Here is a 20797-nt window from a genome sequence, read left to right on the forward strand (position 1 = left end):
CAAAGAAATTTGTGAATAGTTGCCCAGATAATTAAATGAGCCCATTTATCATTAACCTTAACAGAAAACTCACAGGACTCTTGTGATTTTTTGCCAAACAATACAATTTACATTCTGAGCAATTTCTTGATCTTGTAGCAAACTGAACTTCGTGAATTTGTGTACATGACCAAAAGTCGTTTAACTCACACATTTTACTAAGGAAGAAACAGAATTCCAAGCCACATGCATGACTGATGTTGTATATACATAATATGTACATATGTACATGCTGTCAGCTGTTATTGAAGCCTCTGATCCAATTAGCTTATTTCTAAATAGTATTAATAGTGAAGACAATACAAGCACAAATTCAGTTCAGAAACTTCAAGAAAAAAAAAATAGGATGGCATATGAGAGTTAAACATTTTTAAAAAGCCATAAATTCTTCATTCTATCCAGTGTAGATCATATGAGGGACAAACATCATGTTTGCATTATGTTTGTTTTAGCTAATTAGCCAGCCATGTGTGAGGTGCTAATAGCCACATTTCCAGGTACTTAACTTGGCTACTTCTTTTATGACTCAGACTAAAACTATGAGTTGACCTGTAATTGGATGATGTCATGTTGTTTAATAGTCCCTTCCTGCTCTCCCCAAATTTATGGCTACATCTCTAGAAGTTCTCTTCTAAGCAGATATCCTCATGTGTGTTAGAACGTAGTGAGGAAGAAGGGGAAAAGGCAAATTGATTAGATCTGAGGTAGTGAAGTGGGAACCAGATTTGTAAAGAATGCTGAAATATAGAGGAAGCGGTTCTACTTTTGGAATGTGAGTATTTTTCCACTATAAGCAAGCTTTGGATGGAACAAAATAAATGCCTCAGGAAAAAACGGGAAGGAAACAAATTCATTTTCCAGGGATTTTAGTTCTAAGGAAGAAGCAGCTGGGCAGGCCACATAGAAGCTATCTTGTCAGAAAACTATAGTCATGTTTTTTATCATGCTTTTGGTATTAGTCCCGGTGGTGGTGGTGGGGGGGGGTAAATTGTGGTATGAATGGCAAATACTTTGCATTCTTCAGCTTTCCTCCCTTTGATTCAACTGGCTGGAAGAGAAAACCATACCACACAGTTGGAATCTTTTAAGTAACAAAAGAGTAACCAGCTTTCCTTCTTTAAAGTACCCTTTTGAAAGCCAGTCAGTCTAAGGTTTCCCAGGTCTTTGTGTTAAGAGTTTTAGGGAATGAGATCTCTGATACACTCTGCAGTTTGTGCTGCTTGAGTTTCTGGGCTAAGAACAGTCACCCTGCTCCATCTGAGCCAAGACGTGATTGCTTCTTGCAAGCTGGAGGGTTTCTATCTTCTTCTGTGCATATTTCAGTTGGATCTTTAGAGCATTATTATCTGTTTTCAGGGTGTTTATTTCCTTTAAAAAAAAAAGAATGAGGTATGTTAATAAAGCAGCAACGAATGGCAAATCAGTTACAGTACTGGGAGTACTACACTTGATTGGCATCTATTCACTGTGGCTGAGAATTAAAAAGTGTTTTCAAGGCATGTATTTTGCCCTGAATAAAAAATAACACATTAAATATCAAATGAACATGTGTAAACAACAATTAGTTTTGTTACATCAAAGATGTGAGTGGCTAGCAGGCAGAATAAACCATTCCTGAGCAATAGATGAATAATGAGAAAATCTTTGAATATTGTGTAACAGACCTAAACTTGGCAGAAATAGTCTTGGTCAGGTCTGAGGTATGAAAGCAGTGACTTGGAATTCTATAATATGTGATATTATAGTTCACATGCGATATTACATATATAATCATATTACATATTTTCTCCTCCAAATCATTGAAAACTAACAGACTCTTGAGAAAGATAAGAATTTTATCCCATCCCTGTAAACTGGGATTTATTTAATTTGCAGTGATTTAGTTATAGAGGCAGCTGTTGATTTCCAGTGTTGTAAGTGGCAGAATTTCATTCTTTGTTTATGGCTGAGTAACATTCCATTGCATGTATGTATATGCATATATATACATACATCTTCTTTATCAATTCATCTGTTGATGGACACTTAAGTTGCTTCTATATCTTGGCTATTGTAAATAATGGTAAGAACATTGGGGTGTATCTTTTTGAATTAAGTGTTTTCATTTTCTTTGGATATATACCCAGGAGTGGAATTGCTGGATCATATAGTAGTTTTTTTCAGTCTTTTGAGAAATCTCCATAGTGTTTTCCATATTGGCTGCACCAATTTTCATTCCCCCCAGCAGTGCACGAGGGTTCCCTTTTCTGAACATCCTCATGAGCACTTGTTATCTTGTGTTCTTGATGATAGCCATCCTAATAGGTGTGAGATGATATCTCATTGTGGTTTTTTTTTTTTCTTTTTTTTGCGGTACGCGGGCCTCTTACTGCTGTGGCCTCTCCCGTTGCGGAGCACAGGCTCCGGACGCGCAGGCTCAGTGGCCATGGCTCATGGGCCCAGCCGCTCCACGGCATGTGGGATCTTCCCAGACTGGGGCACAAACCCACGTCCCCTGCATCGGCAGGCAGACTCTCAACCACTGCGCCACCAGGGAAGCCCTCATTGTGGTTTTGAATTGCACTTCTCTGATGATGGGTGATGTGGAGTATCTTTTCATGTACCTGTCAGCCATTTGTATGTTTTGTTTGGGAAAAAAGTCTATATAGTTCTTCTGTTTTGTAATCAGATTTTGTTGTTACTGAGTTGTATGAGTTCTTTACATATTTTAAATAACTCCTTACCAGATATATCATTTGCAAATATCTTCCCCCATTCAGTTGATTGCCTTTTCATTTTATTGATGGTTTCCTTGCTGTGCAAAAGCTTTTTAGTTAATGTAGTCCCATTTGATGATTTTTTGCTTTTGGTGTCATATCCAAAAATTCATTGCCAAAGACCAGTGACAAGGAGCTTCTTCCTTCGTTTTTTTCAAGGAGTTTCATAGTATCAGGCTTCATGTTTACCTCTTTGATCCATTTTGAGTGAATTTTTATCAGTGGTGTAAGACGGGGGTCGAATTTCGTTGCTCTGCATGTGCTTATCCAGTTTTCCCAACAACATTTGTGAAGAGACTTTCCTTTCTGCTTGGGTGCTCTGGGCTCCCTTGTTGAATATATTAGTTGACTGTATATGCAGGGGTTTAATTCTGGGCTCTTTTCTGTTCCATTGGTTTATGTGTCTGTTTTTGTGCCAGCACCATACTGTTTTTATTACTGTAGCTTTGTAGTATAATTTGAAATTAAGTGTGTAACCTCCAGCTTTGTGCTCTTGCATCAGGATTACTTTGGTTATTCAGGATCTTTCATGGTTCCATATAAATTTTAGGACTTTTTTTTCTATTTCTGTAAAGAATTCCATTGGTATTTTGATGAGGATTGCATTGAAGCTATAGATTGCTTTGGATAGTATGGATATTTTAAGTCTTTTAAAAAAATTTATTTTGTTCAAGTCTAGTTGATTTACAATGTTGTGTTAGTTTCTGCTATACAGCAAAGTAATTCAGTTATACACATATACATATTCTTTTTTCATATTCTTTTCCATTATGGTTTATCACAGGATATTGAATATAGTTCTCTGTGCTATACAGTAGGACCTTGTTGTTTATCCATTCTGTATGTTAATAGTTTGCATCTGCTAATCCCAAATTCCCAATCGACCCCTCCCCCACCCCTCCCCCCTTGGCAACCACAAGTCTGTTCTCTGTGTCTGTGAGTCTGTTTCTGTTTCATGGATAAGTTCATTTAGGTCATATTTTAGATTCCACATACGGTAAGTGATATCATACGGTATTTTTCTACTGACTTCACTTAGTATGATAATCTCTAGGTCCATCCATGTTGCTACAAGTGGCATTATTTCATTGTTTTTTATGGCTGAGTAGTATTGCATTGTGTATATATATATATATATATATATATATATATATATATATATATACCACTAAATCCATACTATCTCTTTATCCATTCATCTGTTGATGGGCACTTAGGTTGCTTCTGTGTCTTGGCTGTTGTAAATAGTGCTGCTGTGAACAGTGGGGTTCATGTATCTTTTTGAATTATAGTTTTGTCCAGATATATGCCCAGGAATGGGATTGCTGGATCACATGGTAGTTCTGCTTTTAGTTTTTTAAGGAACCTCCATACTGTTTTCCATAGTGGTTATACCAATTTACATTCCCACCAACAGTGTAGGAGGTTCCCTTTTCTCCACACCCTCTCCAGTGTTTATTATTTGTAGACTTTTTAATGATGGCCATTCTGACCAGTGTGAGGTGGTACCTCATTGTAGTTCTGATTTTCATTTCTCTAATAATTAGTGATGATGAGCATCTTTTCATGAGCCTTTTGGCCATCTGTATGTCTCCTTTGGAAGGAAAGAATTCAGGTCTTCTGCCAGACCTTTTAGCAATCTTAATTCTTCTGATCCATGAACACAGGATGTCTTTCTGCAAAGTCTTGTAGTTTTCACTGTAGAAATCTTTCATTTCCTTGATTAAATTTATTCCAATTTTATTGTTTCTGATGCTATTGTGAATGGGAAAGATTTCTTTTTCAGATGTTTCGTCCTTAGTGTATATAGAAATGCAACTGATTCTATAAGTTGACTTTGTATACTGCAGTTTAACAAAAAATGTTTATTAGTTTCAACAGTTTTTTTTTGCTTAATCTTTAGGTTTTTCTATATACAGACTCATCATCTGCAAACAGTGACAGTTTTGCTACATCTTTTCCTGATTTGGATGCTTTTTTACTTTCTTGTCTTGCCTAATCGCTGTAGCTGAGACTGTCAGTACTTTGGGTCATATTTTAGATTCCACATGTAAGTGATATTATATGGTATTTTTCTGACTGACTTCACTTAGTATGATAATCTCTAGGTCCCTCCATGTTGCTGCAAGTGGCATCATTTCACTTTTTTATGGCTGAGTAGTATTGCATTGTGTATATATATATACACCACTAAATCCATACCATATCTTTATCCGTTCATCTATTGATGGGCACTTAGTGGTGAGAGTGTTCTTGATCTTGATGGAAAAGCTTTGAAATTTTCTCCATTGAGTATAATGTTAGCTGTGGGTTTGTCATATATGGCCCTTATTATGTTGAGGTTTATTCCTTTTATCCAGTCTGAGCAGGGTTTTTATCATGAAATTTTGTCAGATGTTTTTCTGCATCTGTTGAGATGACCACATGATTTTTATCTTTCATTTTACTAATGTGATGATTACATTTATTGATTTGCCTATGTTGAACTGTCTTTGCATGCTAGGGATAAACCCTACTTTTCATGGTGTATAAAAATCTTTTTGATGTGTTCTTGAGTTCAGTATGCTAATATTATGTTGAGAATTTTTGCATGTATAGTCATCAGTGATACTGGTCTGTAGTTTGGTTTTCTTGTAGTTTCTTTATCTGGCTTCGGTATCAGGGTAAAACTGCCCTCGCAGAATGAGTTTGCAAATATTCCCTCTATTTTTTGGAAGGTTTTAAGAAGGACTGGTGTTAATTCTTTGAGTATTGGGTAGAATTTGCCAGTGAAGCCGTCTGATCCTGGGGTTTTCTGTGTTGGGAGGATTTTGATTACTGATTCAAAGACTTTGTTACTGGTCTGTTCAGATTTTCTGTATTTTTCTTGATTCAGTCGTTTTGGTTGTGTATTTCTGTAAACGTATTCATTTCTTCTAGGTTATCTAGTTTGTTGGCATATAATTACTCATAATAGTCTCTTATGGTCCTATGTATTTGTGTAGTAACACTTGTAATGTCTCCTTTTGTCATTTTAATTTTACATATTTGAGCCTTCTCCCTCCCTTTCTTTCTGGCTGTGTCAGGTCTTAGTTGCAACACGCGGGATCTTCGTTGTGGCATGTGGGACCTTTCATTGCAGCGCATGGGCTCCAGAGCACGTGGGGTTAGTTGCCCCACGGCATGTGGGAATCTTAGTTCCCCGACCAGGGATTGAACCTGCGTCCCGTGCATTGGAAGGCAGATTCTTTACCACTGGACCACCAGGGAAGTCCCTCTTTTTTCTTAGTGTGAATAAAGGTTTGTCCATTTTGTTTATCTATCTTTTGTCAGTGTACATGAAGCTTTGGTTTGCTGTGGCACAACTGGCTGTTTTAAGGGCAGTTACTGCTAAATGATTATCGATTTTATCTTTTTTGTGGATCCTTTCTATTTGTTTTTCTGGTCTCTATTTTATTTATTTCCAGTCTGATCTTTTTCCTCCTGATAGCAGCAAGTTGACGTGGGGCAGGCTCACCAACTCCCTTGGCTTCACAGCCCTCTCTGAGGTCCTGTGAAGCTATTCTCTTCTCTGAAGAACAGGTGGGTAGAAATCTACTACTGGGTGGTCTGGTGTAAGGTGTAGAGTCACTTTTGTTTGTTTATGAATGACCAGTTTAGCTGTAAATAAAAGGAGAGAGAAAAAAGGAGCAACACATGCCACCGTGATGCTGATGTTGCTGGTCTTCAAGACTTTGAATCTCGTGTTTTTACCTTACTTATACCATACTGATTACCCCCCCCAAAATATGGGAGGGTAATTTGGGGTACATGAGTTGTTTCTCAACATAAATTACCTAGATAGCTGTCTGGTAGCTACTGTGTAATATTGAGTATTTGCTATGTGCCAGGTACTGTGTTACATGATTAATAGAGGTGGATATAGTATCAGACTGGGGATTTGAACCTAAGAGGCTTTGCATTTTCTTTTGTCCTGTGGTGGCTTAGAGGTATACACATACTTAAAATAATGTATAATATTTATTAATTATAATATGAATATTACATATTATTTTAAATACTCTAAAACATGCATAGTGAATTCTGGTCCTTAGGTCCCAATGACAAGGATAAAAGTAAAGAAAGAGGGTTTACCAGCTCTGGTATTACCGGGTAGGAATGAATACTGGACCTAACTAACTCAGTCACCTGAAATCTTTCTACCACCCACTTCTTGCAGCAAGAAGTCACTGTTGCCAACAACTACATTGCTCCTTTTACACGGCATGTAAAATGTCAGGATCTGAAGCAAGCTGTAGAGCGCATGGACTGTATTTTACAGAGGACCAAACAGGTCACAGAGTTTATCAGCAGGAGTAAGAAATATCTGGGACTAGAAGCACAGATCTTTGTCCCCAAGACTGAAGTTCTTTCTACTCTATCAAGTTCACTTTTCAAGGTTTCTTTCATTGTTCTTGAAAGTTGATTCTGGCTGCTTCTACCGCTAGAGAGGGCTTTGTGTCACCCGCATCGGAAGATGTTCTCATTGATTCTTAAAGCATGTCTTAAAATAGTCTGAGTGACTACTTTTAATCCAGAAAATCTGTTCTTTTCTCAAGCGTTCCTCCTAATATTATGTTTTTGTTCTAGGCACCAAACCAAGAGTTTCACGTACATTATCTAACTTGTTTCTTCAATTCCTGGGGGTCTGACAGGGAAGGTGCAACCCTGAGGGCCAGGTAGGGAATCCTGAGAACCTCTTGGGCAGTTTTACTATGTAGTGTGTAGAATTATGTAAGGAATTCTACTCCTACTTTCTTTTTTTCTATTCTTAACCTTATTATCCCCCTTCTCATCAAACCTTGGCATCATATTCTTCTTGGTAAACCTTATTTTGTCTTTTCTAACACCTCCATTAGATAACTTATGATTAGGACATTGTGAGCCTAACAGATAAAAAGCAATTCTGCTACCACAATTCTGTTACCATTTACTACATTATATTGCTATAGATTATAATCAATGGTGCATTTTCCAACTACTGTTGATTTAGCTGTGTGTGTGTAAAATCAGCACATCCCCTGATGTTTTAGAGAAGAGTTCCCTCTTTCTGCAGTGAGCTAAATACTCCCTCCCTTTTTTTTGATAGCACGGTGATCACCTCCTTTTAGGAAGATGTCCAGGCAACCATGAAGGCCCCCAAAGACCTCTAGGGAGGGAGGATTTAGGCAACTTGCTTTTAAGTCTAGAAAAAGGGTGTGGTGTCACCACAGTAAAGCTGATCAATAGAAAGTGGTTTTTCTCAAGGAGCCTACTGTGCACAGAGCTTTGGGCCCTGGTACCAACACTTCGAGATTGTACCTTTATGGCACTAGGAGCCCTGTCTATCCTGTCCTAGTTACATAATGTGAACCAGGGCCCCCACTGGTTTCTTTGAGACAAAGCAGAATCCTTTGAATCCTTTCTTTTCCCCTTTATCTTTCTAATAATCAACCTGGTCTGAATCTTCAGTTTACATGTTCTTCCCTGGTTGAGCCCCACTTTTCTCAGAGTCTGAAAAAAAGGAAAAGAGGGTACCTGTTCCAGCTCTTGGTAGGTTGGGAGTCTGAGGTGACGGAGCTCCTCCTTTGATTTTATGAGGGATTCTTTATTCTCCCACTTGACGAAAGCCCGCTTTCTGACCAAGACTGGGCTGGGGCATGGAGATGTAGTGCTGGGAAGTACATACAGAGTATCCTGGGCCGTCTTCCTTGGGGAAGATAGCACAAAGTGACTGGAAGGGCCCTCACTGCCAAGCCAAGACAGTGCTTCGGTCTGGGTGGCCTTGTGGGCAACAGTCCTCTTCAACCGAACAGAAATCTTCTGTGAGGACACTCCCATGAGCATGATGGTCCGATCCTTACTTTCCTCATTGTGTTCCACAGCCTCCCCATTAGGGAATGTGAAAGGTCCTTCCTCTGGTGCTGTAGGAAGGTACGTGACATGTTAGTACTTTGGCTCAGAAGAGCAGAGACTCAATACTGACACATTAGTTTCAAATGAGACTTTTCTTATTGGTACAGGAATTCCATAGGCCCAAAGTGGACTCATTTTCAACAAGCAGGCAGTTTAGGGGGTAAGGGGGCTGAAATCCAGGGGCCTTGCTGGCCAAGCTATGGCCACTGGTGTCAGGCTGCATCCACCCTGAGGAAAGGCCATCCTTAAAGGCTCCTTTTCTGTTGCTTTTTTCTATTTGCTTGCTTTCTTTTGCTCCCCAAAAGGTAGCGTGCCTAAGATTCCGTCCCAAGCTTTCTGTATGTCTAGGGTTTATATTTACCATTTAATAGATAACAGCGATAACCAGTAGTCGGTTTTTTCACTACAAGCAGACCATGCCAAATAGCACTTCTACAGCAATTTTCATTTGTTGCCCATGATACACCTATGTTTAACCTACCTATTAGTCTACTTCCTGGCAGTCCTCCTCTTGTCACTATTGGGCAAAGCTCTGGGGACTGGGGAGAGATGGTCTGGAGAAGAGAAACCTCTAGGTGCAGCCCCTTTCCAGGCTTCACTCTGAGGCCGCAGACCTTCATGGTGCTCTCTGCCACTTTTCTCCCAAGAAAGTCTGCATTGTGTGTGACAGAATTGTGGTGTCCACAGGTGAAATGGAACTCTTAAAATACAGGGTGCATAATATACAGGCATGTTTGTGGTGGTTTTTATTACAAGTAGGAAGGATAAAGGTAATCTTTCCTCCCCGAAAGCCATATTCTTCTACCTTCACTTCCCAAGATGAACATTCCCAGTGCTTGCTTACCATGGTGCAGATCTTTGGCTCCCAATGAGCAAAGGTTGGACGTTGGCCCCACAGAGGTGCTGTTCTCTGTGGGAGCTGTTGAGTTCTTGGCTCGCTTCTTGCACTCGAACACAACCAGGTCTTTGCATTGTTTGTGGCAGTTCATCCCACAGTCTGTGGACAAGACACCCTGATCAGGAAGTCTTTCACTTTCTCCTCCAGGGTCTCAAAACCACATGCATGCAGTGCTCTCGTCACACATGCCTGTCCTGTCTTCTGGAGCTAGGACACTTAACACTTCTATTGAACTTAGCATTCTTCTCACTGGGTCAACCCTGGATCTCACAACCTTGTCACAGCCCTTATGAGTCTGGGAATCAGAAGTGGCATCCTGCTCTCCTAGACAGAAGTGGTGTTTTTCTTGGTCATCCTGCACATACTGCCTACTCTAAGGAGACCCTCTGGAGGCTCCCAGCTGTTAGGTCTTATTCTTTCTTCCTTGCAGTAAAAGGTCTTTTCTCCTTTACTCCTGAACTTTTCTAGTCATAAGGAAGGACAGTTATCCTGGGATATCTACTGATAAAAGGAAAGCTGACAAGGGCCTTTGGTAATCACTTATCTTTTGTTTCAGAAGTGATTCTGTGCCTGTCTTTGGGGACCCATGACCATATGAGAGCATAATCTACCAGTCATCCCTATTTCCAGGGCAAACAAGGCAAAGTGAGGCTCTTGTAATGAGCTGCATAACTAGTCACCCAGATTCCTCTCTTCTTTGTGGTGGCAATCACTCTCAGGGGGTGCTCTAGGGAAGCCAGTTTGAAGATGAGGTTGTGAGGTGTGCTGAGAAGCTGTGGACTGAATGGACAACTACTATGGGTAGAGAGACAACACACTGGACAAAGCTGGGCCTTACCTTTACACCGATACCCTTGTTTGATCACTCCCCAGAGCTGTGGGACAAAGAAGAGACAGTTAGAATGCACCACAGGTCCTTCATCTACCTGGTAGGAGGCTAGACATCTATTACCACAGGTCCTTCATCTACCTGGTAGGAGGCTAGACATCCATTCTTTGTTTTGCCTCATTCTACTCTACCTCCAGTGGGAAGGAAACCTCATTTATCTCTCATGTGTCTTAATCCCTCCTGGCCTTAAACTGAAAACAGGAAAAGTTTGTGCTGATCAGAGGTAAATGTTCTCAAGAAGCTTACTACAGGGGATTTATGACCCAGGCCTGAAGTGGATGAATCACAGGACAAATAGGCTTCTGGAGACTCCAAACTAAAGAGCAAGTATACAGAATCCTGGGGTCACGAACTGAGTTTAGGAGGAAACTGTTGGTCGGGGTGGGACAGGGGAGGGGCAGAGCCCAAGTGACTTCTTACAAGGCAGTTCCTTTTGAAGGGGTGAGGATGTCTCATATTTCTCTTTTCTAACAGCATATGGATATAATACTTTAAAAGTATATCCCAAATTCAACATTTCCTCACCATTTATCCCAGGCCCTTCTACCAGAGGAGAAAATAAATCAGGAAGAAACGGGAAAAGATGAGTGCAAGTAAAACCCATGCATTTGAGGACGAGGTTATTGTAGGTGTTTGCTTAGGCTCTAGGCAGGAAGAGTTGATAAAGGTGCATGAGGTCTGTACCTGGCTTAATCACTTTAAACTGTCTCATACCCCTCCCCACGTTCAACCCCGAAGCACTCTGAGAACAACTCACAAATCCAGCACAGTTGTCACAGAAAGTGGGCTTCAGGTAGGTTGTCTCTTGGAAGTTGTGAGGAAAGCCCAGGCCCAGCTTGGAGTAGATGGAGCTGGCCCTCATGAAGTAGGCAGTGATCTCTTCTCTGCTGATGAGACCTTCCCTGCCCGCAAATGAGAGAGAAGGATGTGAGCGGGGCTGGGTAGCAAGGCAGCTTCTAGCCTTAGAAACTCACTCTCTTTGTATCCTTGAGGGGTAGTACAGTATGTATTACCTGACACTTACTACCATGAGCCCTCCTTTTAATAAGGATATCTGGGTAGCATGCGTAAGGAGGTGAGATGGCATTACTCATTTCCACAGAGTCACTCTTTGGCTAAACCAGGTTTTCCTAACTAACTTAACCACTATCCACAAGACTTGAAAAAGAAGTGATGGAAATGTGGGTATAGGGAAATATCTTATGCTGAGGTTTCTGACTTTAGACAGCACCTACTATATAACTGTAACCCACCAACCAAACATTTGGTTTCACACAACCAACTTCTTGAGAAAAGTAAATATGCTAAATATTAGTAAATATTAGTTGTTCCTCATAATCTGTAAGGACAAAGCAAGAAGGAAGACTAAACTTTTTCTTACTTACAGTTGACTAGACTATTCCTAAACTGGCAGAATTATGGAGTCTTTGCATTTAAAACATGCATTTTTCATGGTGAAGCCGGACAGGCATCTGCTTGATAACGGCTCTCTTAGCACTGAGATTCATTAAGTGGCCACATCAGCAACACATCTGAGTTTACAAATTCTTCTAGTGACACACCCATAAAGCGTTCTTACCAACAGGTTCACAGCCAAATATTCCCATACACAAACCCTCACCTGTCTTTGTCCATCACACAGAAGGAAAATGGAAAACTCGCAGCAATCTTTTCAAATTCTTCCTGGGAAATGTATCCATCCTGGTCATGATCATAGTTCTTGAATACAGACTGTGAAAAAGGAGTTTCTTTGGTGATTATGAAAGAGAAACCAATCATAGCCAAATGACAAAGGGGCCAGAACACCTCAGTCTGAGTGAGAGGAACAAGGAAACCTGCTCCTTAAGCTGCTGCCTGAGATTCAGTGGGCCACACCCCAGGTCTCTGCAGGAACCAGCATCTGGAGGGTGGCCAGATGCTTTCAATTCCATTAGCATGTCAATATGCCCTCACCCCAGCTGCTCTGTACTCCTAGCTCACTGCACTGGGGGATGTTCCCCCTTCACTCTGCCCTTTCTTCACTGCACAGCTCAGATTGCCACTTCTCTGTGTAGCTTCTACTAACAGCCCAGTCGGAAGTGCTCCCTACCCCCTCTTAATCCTCTACCAATTGTTCTGTCACTTGCTGGCTCGTTCTTTTCTTGTTACACTGGAATGGTCCACAGGATAAATGTAGAAATATGAAGGTATGTACCCCTCCTCAGCATTTAGCACAGTGAATTGAATCAAGCAGTGTCACACTTTTCAGTTTTAGATTCTCATCACCCTTACTTACACTCAAATCTTTTCCAGCCTCTCTCTGCCCCCAAATCAACTGCCAACCTTTAAATATATGATCTCTTGCTAGGCCTTTAAGAGGTACACCTCCCCCCAGAAGAGGCCAAAGTGTGTTGGCAAAATGTAACTTCTGAACTGTTCTGCAGCCACAATATGAGAAGTAACTGGTTCCCTGTGCTCACATAGGAATGAGTTTCAAGTTTCTTACCTTTGTGTTTCTACCACTGTGCTCCCCTCTCCCCACACACAACACTAAGCCAGGCAATGCCTTGCTTTTCATCTGTGCAAACACAGCTGTACTTACATCTACCATCCTCTGGACGTGTTTGCTTATGGTCTTTGGATCAGGTTTGGGAGATACTCCAGAGGCCCAGTCCACAACTACTGGTGGCTTTGAAGGTGTTAGTGGCTAAAATGAAATATTCAGAGAAATCCCCATGACTATAATGCAATGCTATAACCTTAAGCTCCTTCCTTTCCCATTACCTGGTAGCTGCAGCTGTGGACAACCCTCAACCATGTGCAGTGGCAAGGAGCAGAGGGCCCGCACGTAACTGAAATCTAGAACAGTAACCTTGCCTAACACAAGTGTTGTGCTTTACAGTTTACAAAGAGCTCCTCACATACATTGTCTCCATCTAAGATAATTTAAAATTTTCAATATGCCTGGAGTTTCACTTCCCTCTCTATTAAAGCTTTTGTTGAAGCTATCGACAAAGAGTAAAGTAGATCATTTAAATTTTCTCTTTCTAAAGCAACTACAGAAAGAAGAACAAACAAAACCCAGTTAGTAGAAGGAGAGAAATCATAAAGATCAGAGCAGAAATAAATGAGATAGAGATGAAGAAAACAATAGCAAAGATCAATGAAACTAAAAGCTGGTTCTTTGAAAAGATAGATAAAATTGATAAACCTTTAGCCAGACTCATCAAGAAAAAGAGGGAGAGGGCTCAAATCAATAAAATTAGAAATGAAAATGAAGTTGCAACTGACACCACAGAAATACAGACTACTACAAACAACTCTGTGCCAATAAAATGGACAACCTAGAAGAAATGGATAAATTCTTAGAAAGATACAAGCTTCCAAGACTGAACCAGGAAGAAATAGAAAATACGAACAGACCAATCTCAAGTAGTGAAATTGAAACAGTGATTTAAAAACTTCCAACAAACAAAAGTCCAGGACCGGATGGCTTCACAGGTGAATTCTATCAAACAAAAAAAAACAAAAAAAGAGATTAACACCTGTCCTTCTCAAACTCCTCCAAAATATTGCAGTGGAAGGAACACTCCCAAGCTCATTCTAGGAGGCAACCATCACCCTGATACCAAAACCAGACAAAGATACCCCCCCCGACCGCAAAAAAAAGAAAGAAATTACAGGCCGGTATCACTGATGAACATAGATGCAAAAACTCAACAAAATATCAATACTAGCAAACCGAATCTAACAATACATTAAAAGGATCATACACCATGTTCAAATAGGATTTATCCAGGGATACAAGGATTTTTCAATATCTGCAAATCAATCAGTGTGATACACCACATTAACAAACTAAAGAGTAAAAATCATATGATGATTTCAATAGATGCAGTTAAAAGCTTTTGACAAAATTCAACACCCATTTATGATAAACACTCTCCAGAAAGTGGGCATAGAGGGGACCTACCTCAACATAATAAAGGCCATATATGACAAACCCGCAGCTAACACCATTCTCAATGGTGAAAAGCTGAAAGCATTCCCTCTAAGATCAGGAACAAGACAAGGATGTCCACTGTCTCCAGTTTTATTCAACATAGTTTTGGAAGTTCTAGCCATGGGACTCAGAGAAGAAAAATAAAAGGAATCCAAATTGGAAAAGAAGTAAAACTATCACTGTTTGCAGATGACATGGTACTTACTATACACAGAACATCCTAAAGATTCTACCAGGAAACTACTAGATCTCATCAGTGCATTTGGTAGTTTCAGGATACAAAATTAATACACAGAAATCTCTTGCATTCCTACACACTAACAATGAAAGATCAGAATGAGAAATAAAGGAAACAACCTAATTTACCATCGAATCAAAAGAATACCTAGGAATAAACCTACCTAAGGAGACAAAACACCTGTACTCTGAAAACTATAAGACACTGGTGAAAGCAACTGATGACACAAACAGATGGAAAGATATACCATGTTCTTGGATTGGAAGAATAAATATTTTCAAAATGACTATACCACCCAGAGTAATCTACAGATTCAATGTAATCCCTATCAAATTACCAATGGCATTTTTCACAGAACTAGAACAAAAAATTTTTAAATTTGTATGGAAACACAAAAGACCCCAAATAGCCAAAGCAATCCTGAGAAAGAAAAACGGAGCTGGAGGAATCAGGCCCCCTGACTTCAGACTATACTACAAAGCTACAGTAATCAAAACAGTATGGTATTGGTGCAAAAACAGAAATATAGATCAATGGAACAGGATAGAAAACCCAGAAATAAACCTACACACCTATGGTCAATTAATCTATGATAAAGGAGACAAGAATATACAGTGGAGGAAAGACACAGTCTCTTCAATAAGTGGTGCTGGGAAAACTGGACAGCTATGTGTAAGAGAATGAAATTAGAACATTCTCTAACACCATACACAAAAATAAACTCAAAATAGATCAAGACCTAAATATAAGGCTGGACACTATAAAACTCTTAGAAGGAAACATAGGCAGAACACTCTTTGACATAAATCGCAGCAAGATCTTTTTTGATCCACCTCCTAGAGTAATGAAAATTAAAAACAAATAAACTGGGACCTAATTAAACTTAAAGGCTTTTGCACAGCAAAGGAAACCATAAAAAACAAAAACACAGCCCACAGAATGGGAGAAAATATTTGCAAATGAAGTGGCTGACAAAGGATTAATCTCCAAAATAAACAACTCATGCAGCTCTATATCAAACAAAGCCACAAACGACCCAATCAGAAAATGGGCAGAAGATCTCAATAGACATTTCTCCGAAGAAGACATACAGATGGCCAAAATTCACATGAAAAGATGGTCAGCATCACTAATTATCAGAGAAATGCAAATCAAAACCACCATGAGGTATCACCTCACACTGGTCAGAATGGCCATCATCAAAATGTCTACAAACAATAAATGCTGGAGAGGGTGTGGAGAAAAGGGAACCCTCCTACACTGTTGGTGGGAATGTAAATTGGTACAACCACTATGGAGAAGAGTTAAAAGCTAAAAATAGAGCTACCATATGATCCAGCAATCCCACTCCTGGGCATATACCTGGAGAAAACCATAATTCGAAAAGATACATGCACTCCAGTGTTCACTGCAGCACTATTTACAATAGCCAGGACATGGAAGCAACCTAAATGTCCATTGACAGAAGAAAGGATAAAGAAGATGTACATATATATATGATGGAATATTACTCAGCCAAAAAAAGAATGATATAATGCCCTTTGCAACAACGTGGATAGACCTAGAGATTATCATACTAAGTAAGTCAGACAAATATCATATGTCACTCATATGTGGAATCTAATTTTAAAAATGATACAAATGAACTTATTTACAAAACAGAAACAGACTTACAGATATCAAAAACAAACTTATGGTTACCAAAGGGGAAATGTTGGAGGGAGGGATAAATCAGGAATTTGGGATTAACATACACACACTACTATATATAAAACAGATAACCAACAAGGACCTACTGTATAGCACAGGAAACTTTACTCAATGTTCTGTGATAACCTATATGAGAAAAGAATCTGAAAAAGAATGAATATATGTATACGTATAACTGAATCACTTTGCTGTACACCTGAACAGCAGGTACACTCCAGTAACATTAAAAAAATTTTTTCCTCTCTGTTCTCTACTTACTATTTAGTAGAGACAAGGATGAGGAGAAAAATAGCTAAGAGGCAGGAAGACACGCAAGAAAAAAAAACAAGAAGTGAGGCCTAGACAAGCTGAGATGGAATCCATTCCTAAGTATCTGAGACTTGGCCCAAATTAAAATCTCTTCAAAAAATGAAAGAAGGTCCCCTTTTCGTTGGAATGCCCTCCAACACCCTGAAACCTGCCGAATATGTTCAGTGAACATCTTTGGTTACAATAGTATGCTAGAACTTGGTCTTTCTGTATAGAAACAATGAAATTTAGCCATCTGAACAGATAAGCTGAATTTCTCATGTACAGGCAACTCTCTACCCTTGAGTACCACTTGCTTGGAGCTGGGGAGCTGCCCAGGAGACTGTGGGAATTATTGGTTCTTCAGAAGGAAGACTGAAATTATTTCACCTGCCTGTAGGAAGCCAGGGCCAGATAACCTGTGAAGTCCCTACTGTGCAGCCAGGACTGTGCACAGGACTTCTCATCATAAGAGGTCAAAAGACCCAGCAGACTGCTCTTTCTGACCCACGTGGATACAAGATGTGGGGGCTTTTCTATCTACCAAGTTGAAAGTCCTCTGAAGCTGAGCATCTGATTAATATACATATCATTATCATCAACAAATGATGAAGAGAAACAACTGCCTTGAGGACACTTTATAATTAACAGGAGGGAGAGGTCACTCCAGCCTACCACGCTATATCCCTTCTCTAACTAGTAAACCACTGGCTGATTCCCCCACTCCTTCTGACACTCATGGCATGTAGTTATTTACTGTTCACATATTAGTCTTATCCCCTCGAGTTGTGTACAAACTCTTTATGGTCAGGAACTATTCCTAATACATATGCTAAAGCTTTTCTTATTCCTAGCACAATGTTGGGCACATAGTAAAAAGATAATATGCTTTTTAACCTGAACTAAAGTCCATTCCCAGATGGATGACCTTGATGAGGCTTGTAAAGCACCTGTTACACGTGGGCGTCTTAATATGAAAAACTCACCGGGGCTTTGTGGTTCCTGGGTTCCCGGGCATAAGAAAGCTCGTAGATTTCGTCTTCAGTGTAGTAGAGATCTAGGGATAACTGCAGATCAAAGGAGAACAGAGTTAATTGCTAGGATGCTGTTTGCCTTTCCCAGGGCCGATGTGTTTCTTTCTTGGTTCTTCCTCTCTAGTGGTTTACCCTTTTAGGCTGTAAGTCATTTGTTTTTAAAAATTCACAAAATTTTGGGGGTATAACATCTACCATTGCAGTAGGGCAAGCGTTAGTTTTTGTTAAAAGTATTTTTAAACTTTGGAGAAGTTTCAAGATGCTCACTTTTAAACTATGGTTTAATAGCTAAGCTTCTAGGCAGAGCTTAGGCCAAAGGCCCTATCTAGTCATATGGTCCACACCTCACGTGTTCTCTCCCAAAGCAGATGGATGATCTGAAAGGACAGTTTGCATGGCCTGATACCATTAAAATTTGATTCCAGCAACAGAACCCAGTTTAAATGATAACAGGTAATATCAAATAATATTAAGAGTTTCATATAAGAAAAACTTTAGAGGAGAGAGGTCTTAGAAATAATCTTGTTCTTAATCTGGATTCTATGGATGGGCTTCAGGGGGTTCAGAACTCAAAAACATCCATATTTTTGAGTATATATGGCTTAAGTATATTTTGGGAGGGAAATGCTTAGTTTTCCTCACAGAATTTGTGAACCAAGAAAGTTAAGGTTCAGTGCCTCTTTCCTCAGATGATGCGGTCTAAGGCTGAAACTAGCCAAGGTCACCTGGACAATTAGCAAAAGGGCTGGGATTAGACACCAGCTGGATGCAAAGCCTGAGGCACTATCAGAATAATCCTGTGAGGTAGGGAGAGGCTACAGTGATTATTCCATTCTGCAAAAAAAGCAGATTAAAAACTGTCTAATTTTAGAACTGAAAGAGAAGGGAGAAGTCATCACAGAGATGAATCCCTCTGATTTTACAGAGAAGGAAACAGAGAGAGTTATGTGCCCACAGTCAGTCACACAGCTGGTGAACTACAGAATCACAGGTCTGGAAGGGAGTTCATCTGATCTCACCCCCCACCCAAAGTGCAAATCCTGGTCTCCTGCATCACTACAAATGTTCGCCTGCCCTTGGCTTAAATGTCTCTGGGATCCAAGCCAGTGGTAGCAGAACCCAAATAATGAACCTATTTTTTCCTTTTCTTTTAAACTCAATGCCTTGTCCTTTTTTTAAATGAAAACCGACTGTCTCCAATCTCTTACCAAGCCTTGTATCCTGATTTGCTATCAGCTCCTCCCAGAGAGCTTAGGACTGGCTTTTGTAGGGGGAGGGGAACACTCCTAGAGGTCCAAAGGGCATGGTGCTTAAGAGCACAGCCCCGCAGTCCCACCACCCGGGTCTGAGCCCAGGATCTGCTGCTTAATAACATGTGGCTTCTGGCAAGTTACGTCTTTGTGCCTCAGCATCCCCATCCATAAAATGGAGGTAATGATAGTATCCACTTCATAGAGTCCTTGTGAGGCTTAACTGAGCTGATCTTTGATGAGGTAGTGCTCAGTAATTTGTCTCCCATGAAGCCTCACCGTCAGCAGGTGCACCAGGTCCTTGTTGGCCTCCAGGGGTGGGGCCACCTCTTGCAGCTGGACCAGTTCATTGATATGATTGTAAAGGGCCAGCAGCTTGTGGACGTTCACCTTCCCCTCCTCCAGATAGTCGGGCATGGCTTCATACAGGGAGATGAGGTCCTTGAGGTGTACCCCCAGGATGGGGATCTTGAAGTGGGTGCACTCCCCGTAGGCACGCCGGTAGTTGTCATAGTTTCTGCAGGAGGACAGCAGCTCGGTCATCTCACCCAGAACCTACAAAGCAGAGGAAGGGAGCCAGTCACAGGTACCATCCAGGCAGGCTGCGTTTCTGCAGTGGCTGCCTTTTACTCTCAGCTCCTACCATAATTTCACCCCATCCCTGATTTGTCAGGCAGGGGGTGGTCCACCTAAAGGTGTAGATTCTGACTCCCCAGTTAAAACTCCAGCTTATGTCAAACATCGCAGAGTAGATTTAGAAAACGCAAGGTGTGCTTTACAACATAACTGGAAAATTCTAAATGAGGTTTTACTTACCATTTTTATGCTAAAATTGTTCTTTAAAAAAATAAGTAAGCACACGATAAAAAAGATTTTAAAAGTACAAGAGTATACAGTGCATAGTAAGTGTCTCTCTGACCTCTACCCCAAGCCATGCAGTCCCCTTCCCTAGTGTCTTCCGAATGATTCCAGAGACACTGCACCGCACAACACTTCAAGTGTGCTGCCCACGCAGCTGGCGCGGGGAAGCGTGTTTCCAGCGTGGCGCTTTAGTCACCTGTCAAGTGTTGTTATTCCTTATGCTGCGCTCTGTGGGCCTTGGCTCGGTGAGTCTCAAGATGGGCCTATGCCTAGGAAGCAGGCGACATTCCACCCATGGACCGAAACCCTGGGTAGGGAGACTGAACAGACTAGACCAATTCCCAGCAATGGACCTGAGAGAGGACGAGGCAGAGGCCGTGGGGGGTCTGCGTTAGAGCCTGTGCTCTGCCGTGGCCAGAGGGCGCGTGGCCGCTCCCAGCACAGCAAGGGCACAGCCAGGTCTGCTGTTCCTTCCAGTGCACCTGCTTTAAGTCAGCACGCAGTTCACAGAACCCCACCCCCACGTGTGGTGACCAGCCTTCTCAGAAGCAAAGACAGGAAGGACAGACTCACGTCACAATACAAAACAACCATTTTAAACACTGTGCCGGAAATTCCTGTAATAAAATCGTGGCCTAAAGAAGTACCCTTTCTCCCGATGAAGAGCTTGAGGTCTGGGAGTCAGCCCCCGGCAGCCATATGGTTGCCAAGAGAGCCTCCTCACACACCTCTAAGGAAACAGGGCGCGCGAGTGTGGAGTGTGGGAAATGCTCACAAGACGAGAGACTAGCAGCAAAGATGAGAGGTATTTTTGTTCCCCTTGGAAGGTGACATAAACTACTGCAGGACACTAGCTTTAATTCTGGACTTAGGAATTCACTATGCAGACCACCCTGCAGGTCAAGCAGCTACAGACAGGAAGCACTGCTATGGGGGGAC

At 41.0% G+C, this 20797-nt stretch overlaps 1 protein-coding gene across 2 annotated transcripts in view; it reads right to left on the minus strand.

The window, feature by feature from the left end:
- Positions 1 to 1272: 1272 nt before the first annotated feature.
- RASGRP1 (RAS guanyl releasing protein 1) overlaps positions 1273 to 20797 on the minus strand; it is a gene marked incomplete at both ends in the record, with an annotated part of 84260 nt that continues 64735 nt past the window's right edge. Inside the window, 9 exons of one of the 2 annotated variants that reach the window (XM_082834781.1) lie at positions 1273 to 1407; positions 8331 to 8716; positions 9553 to 9705; positions 10445 to 10481; positions 11253 to 11397; positions 12117 to 12226; positions 13077 to 13181; positions 17700 to 17780; positions 19277 to 19552. In XM_082834781.1, coding sequence (XP_082690907.1) covers positions 1273 to 1407; positions 8331 to 8716; positions 9553 to 9705; positions 10445 to 10481; positions 11253 to 11397; positions 12117 to 12226; positions 13077 to 13181; positions 17700 to 17780; positions 19277 to 19552 — 1428 coding nt within the window. The remainder of the gene's footprint in view (positions 1408 to 8330; positions 8717 to 9552; positions 9706 to 10444; positions 10482 to 11252; positions 11398 to 12116; positions 12227 to 13076; positions 13182 to 17699; positions 17781 to 19276; positions 19553 to 20797) is intronic. The other variant, XM_082834782.1, reaches the window with a different exon arrangement.

Source organism: Leucopleurus acutus (genome assembly GCF_964270905.1).
Source record: "Leucopleurus acutus genome assembly, chromosome: 1".
Classification (NCBI taxonomy): domain Eukaryota; kingdom Metazoa; phylum Chordata; class Mammalia; order Artiodactyla; family Delphinidae; genus Leucopleurus; species Leucopleurus acutus.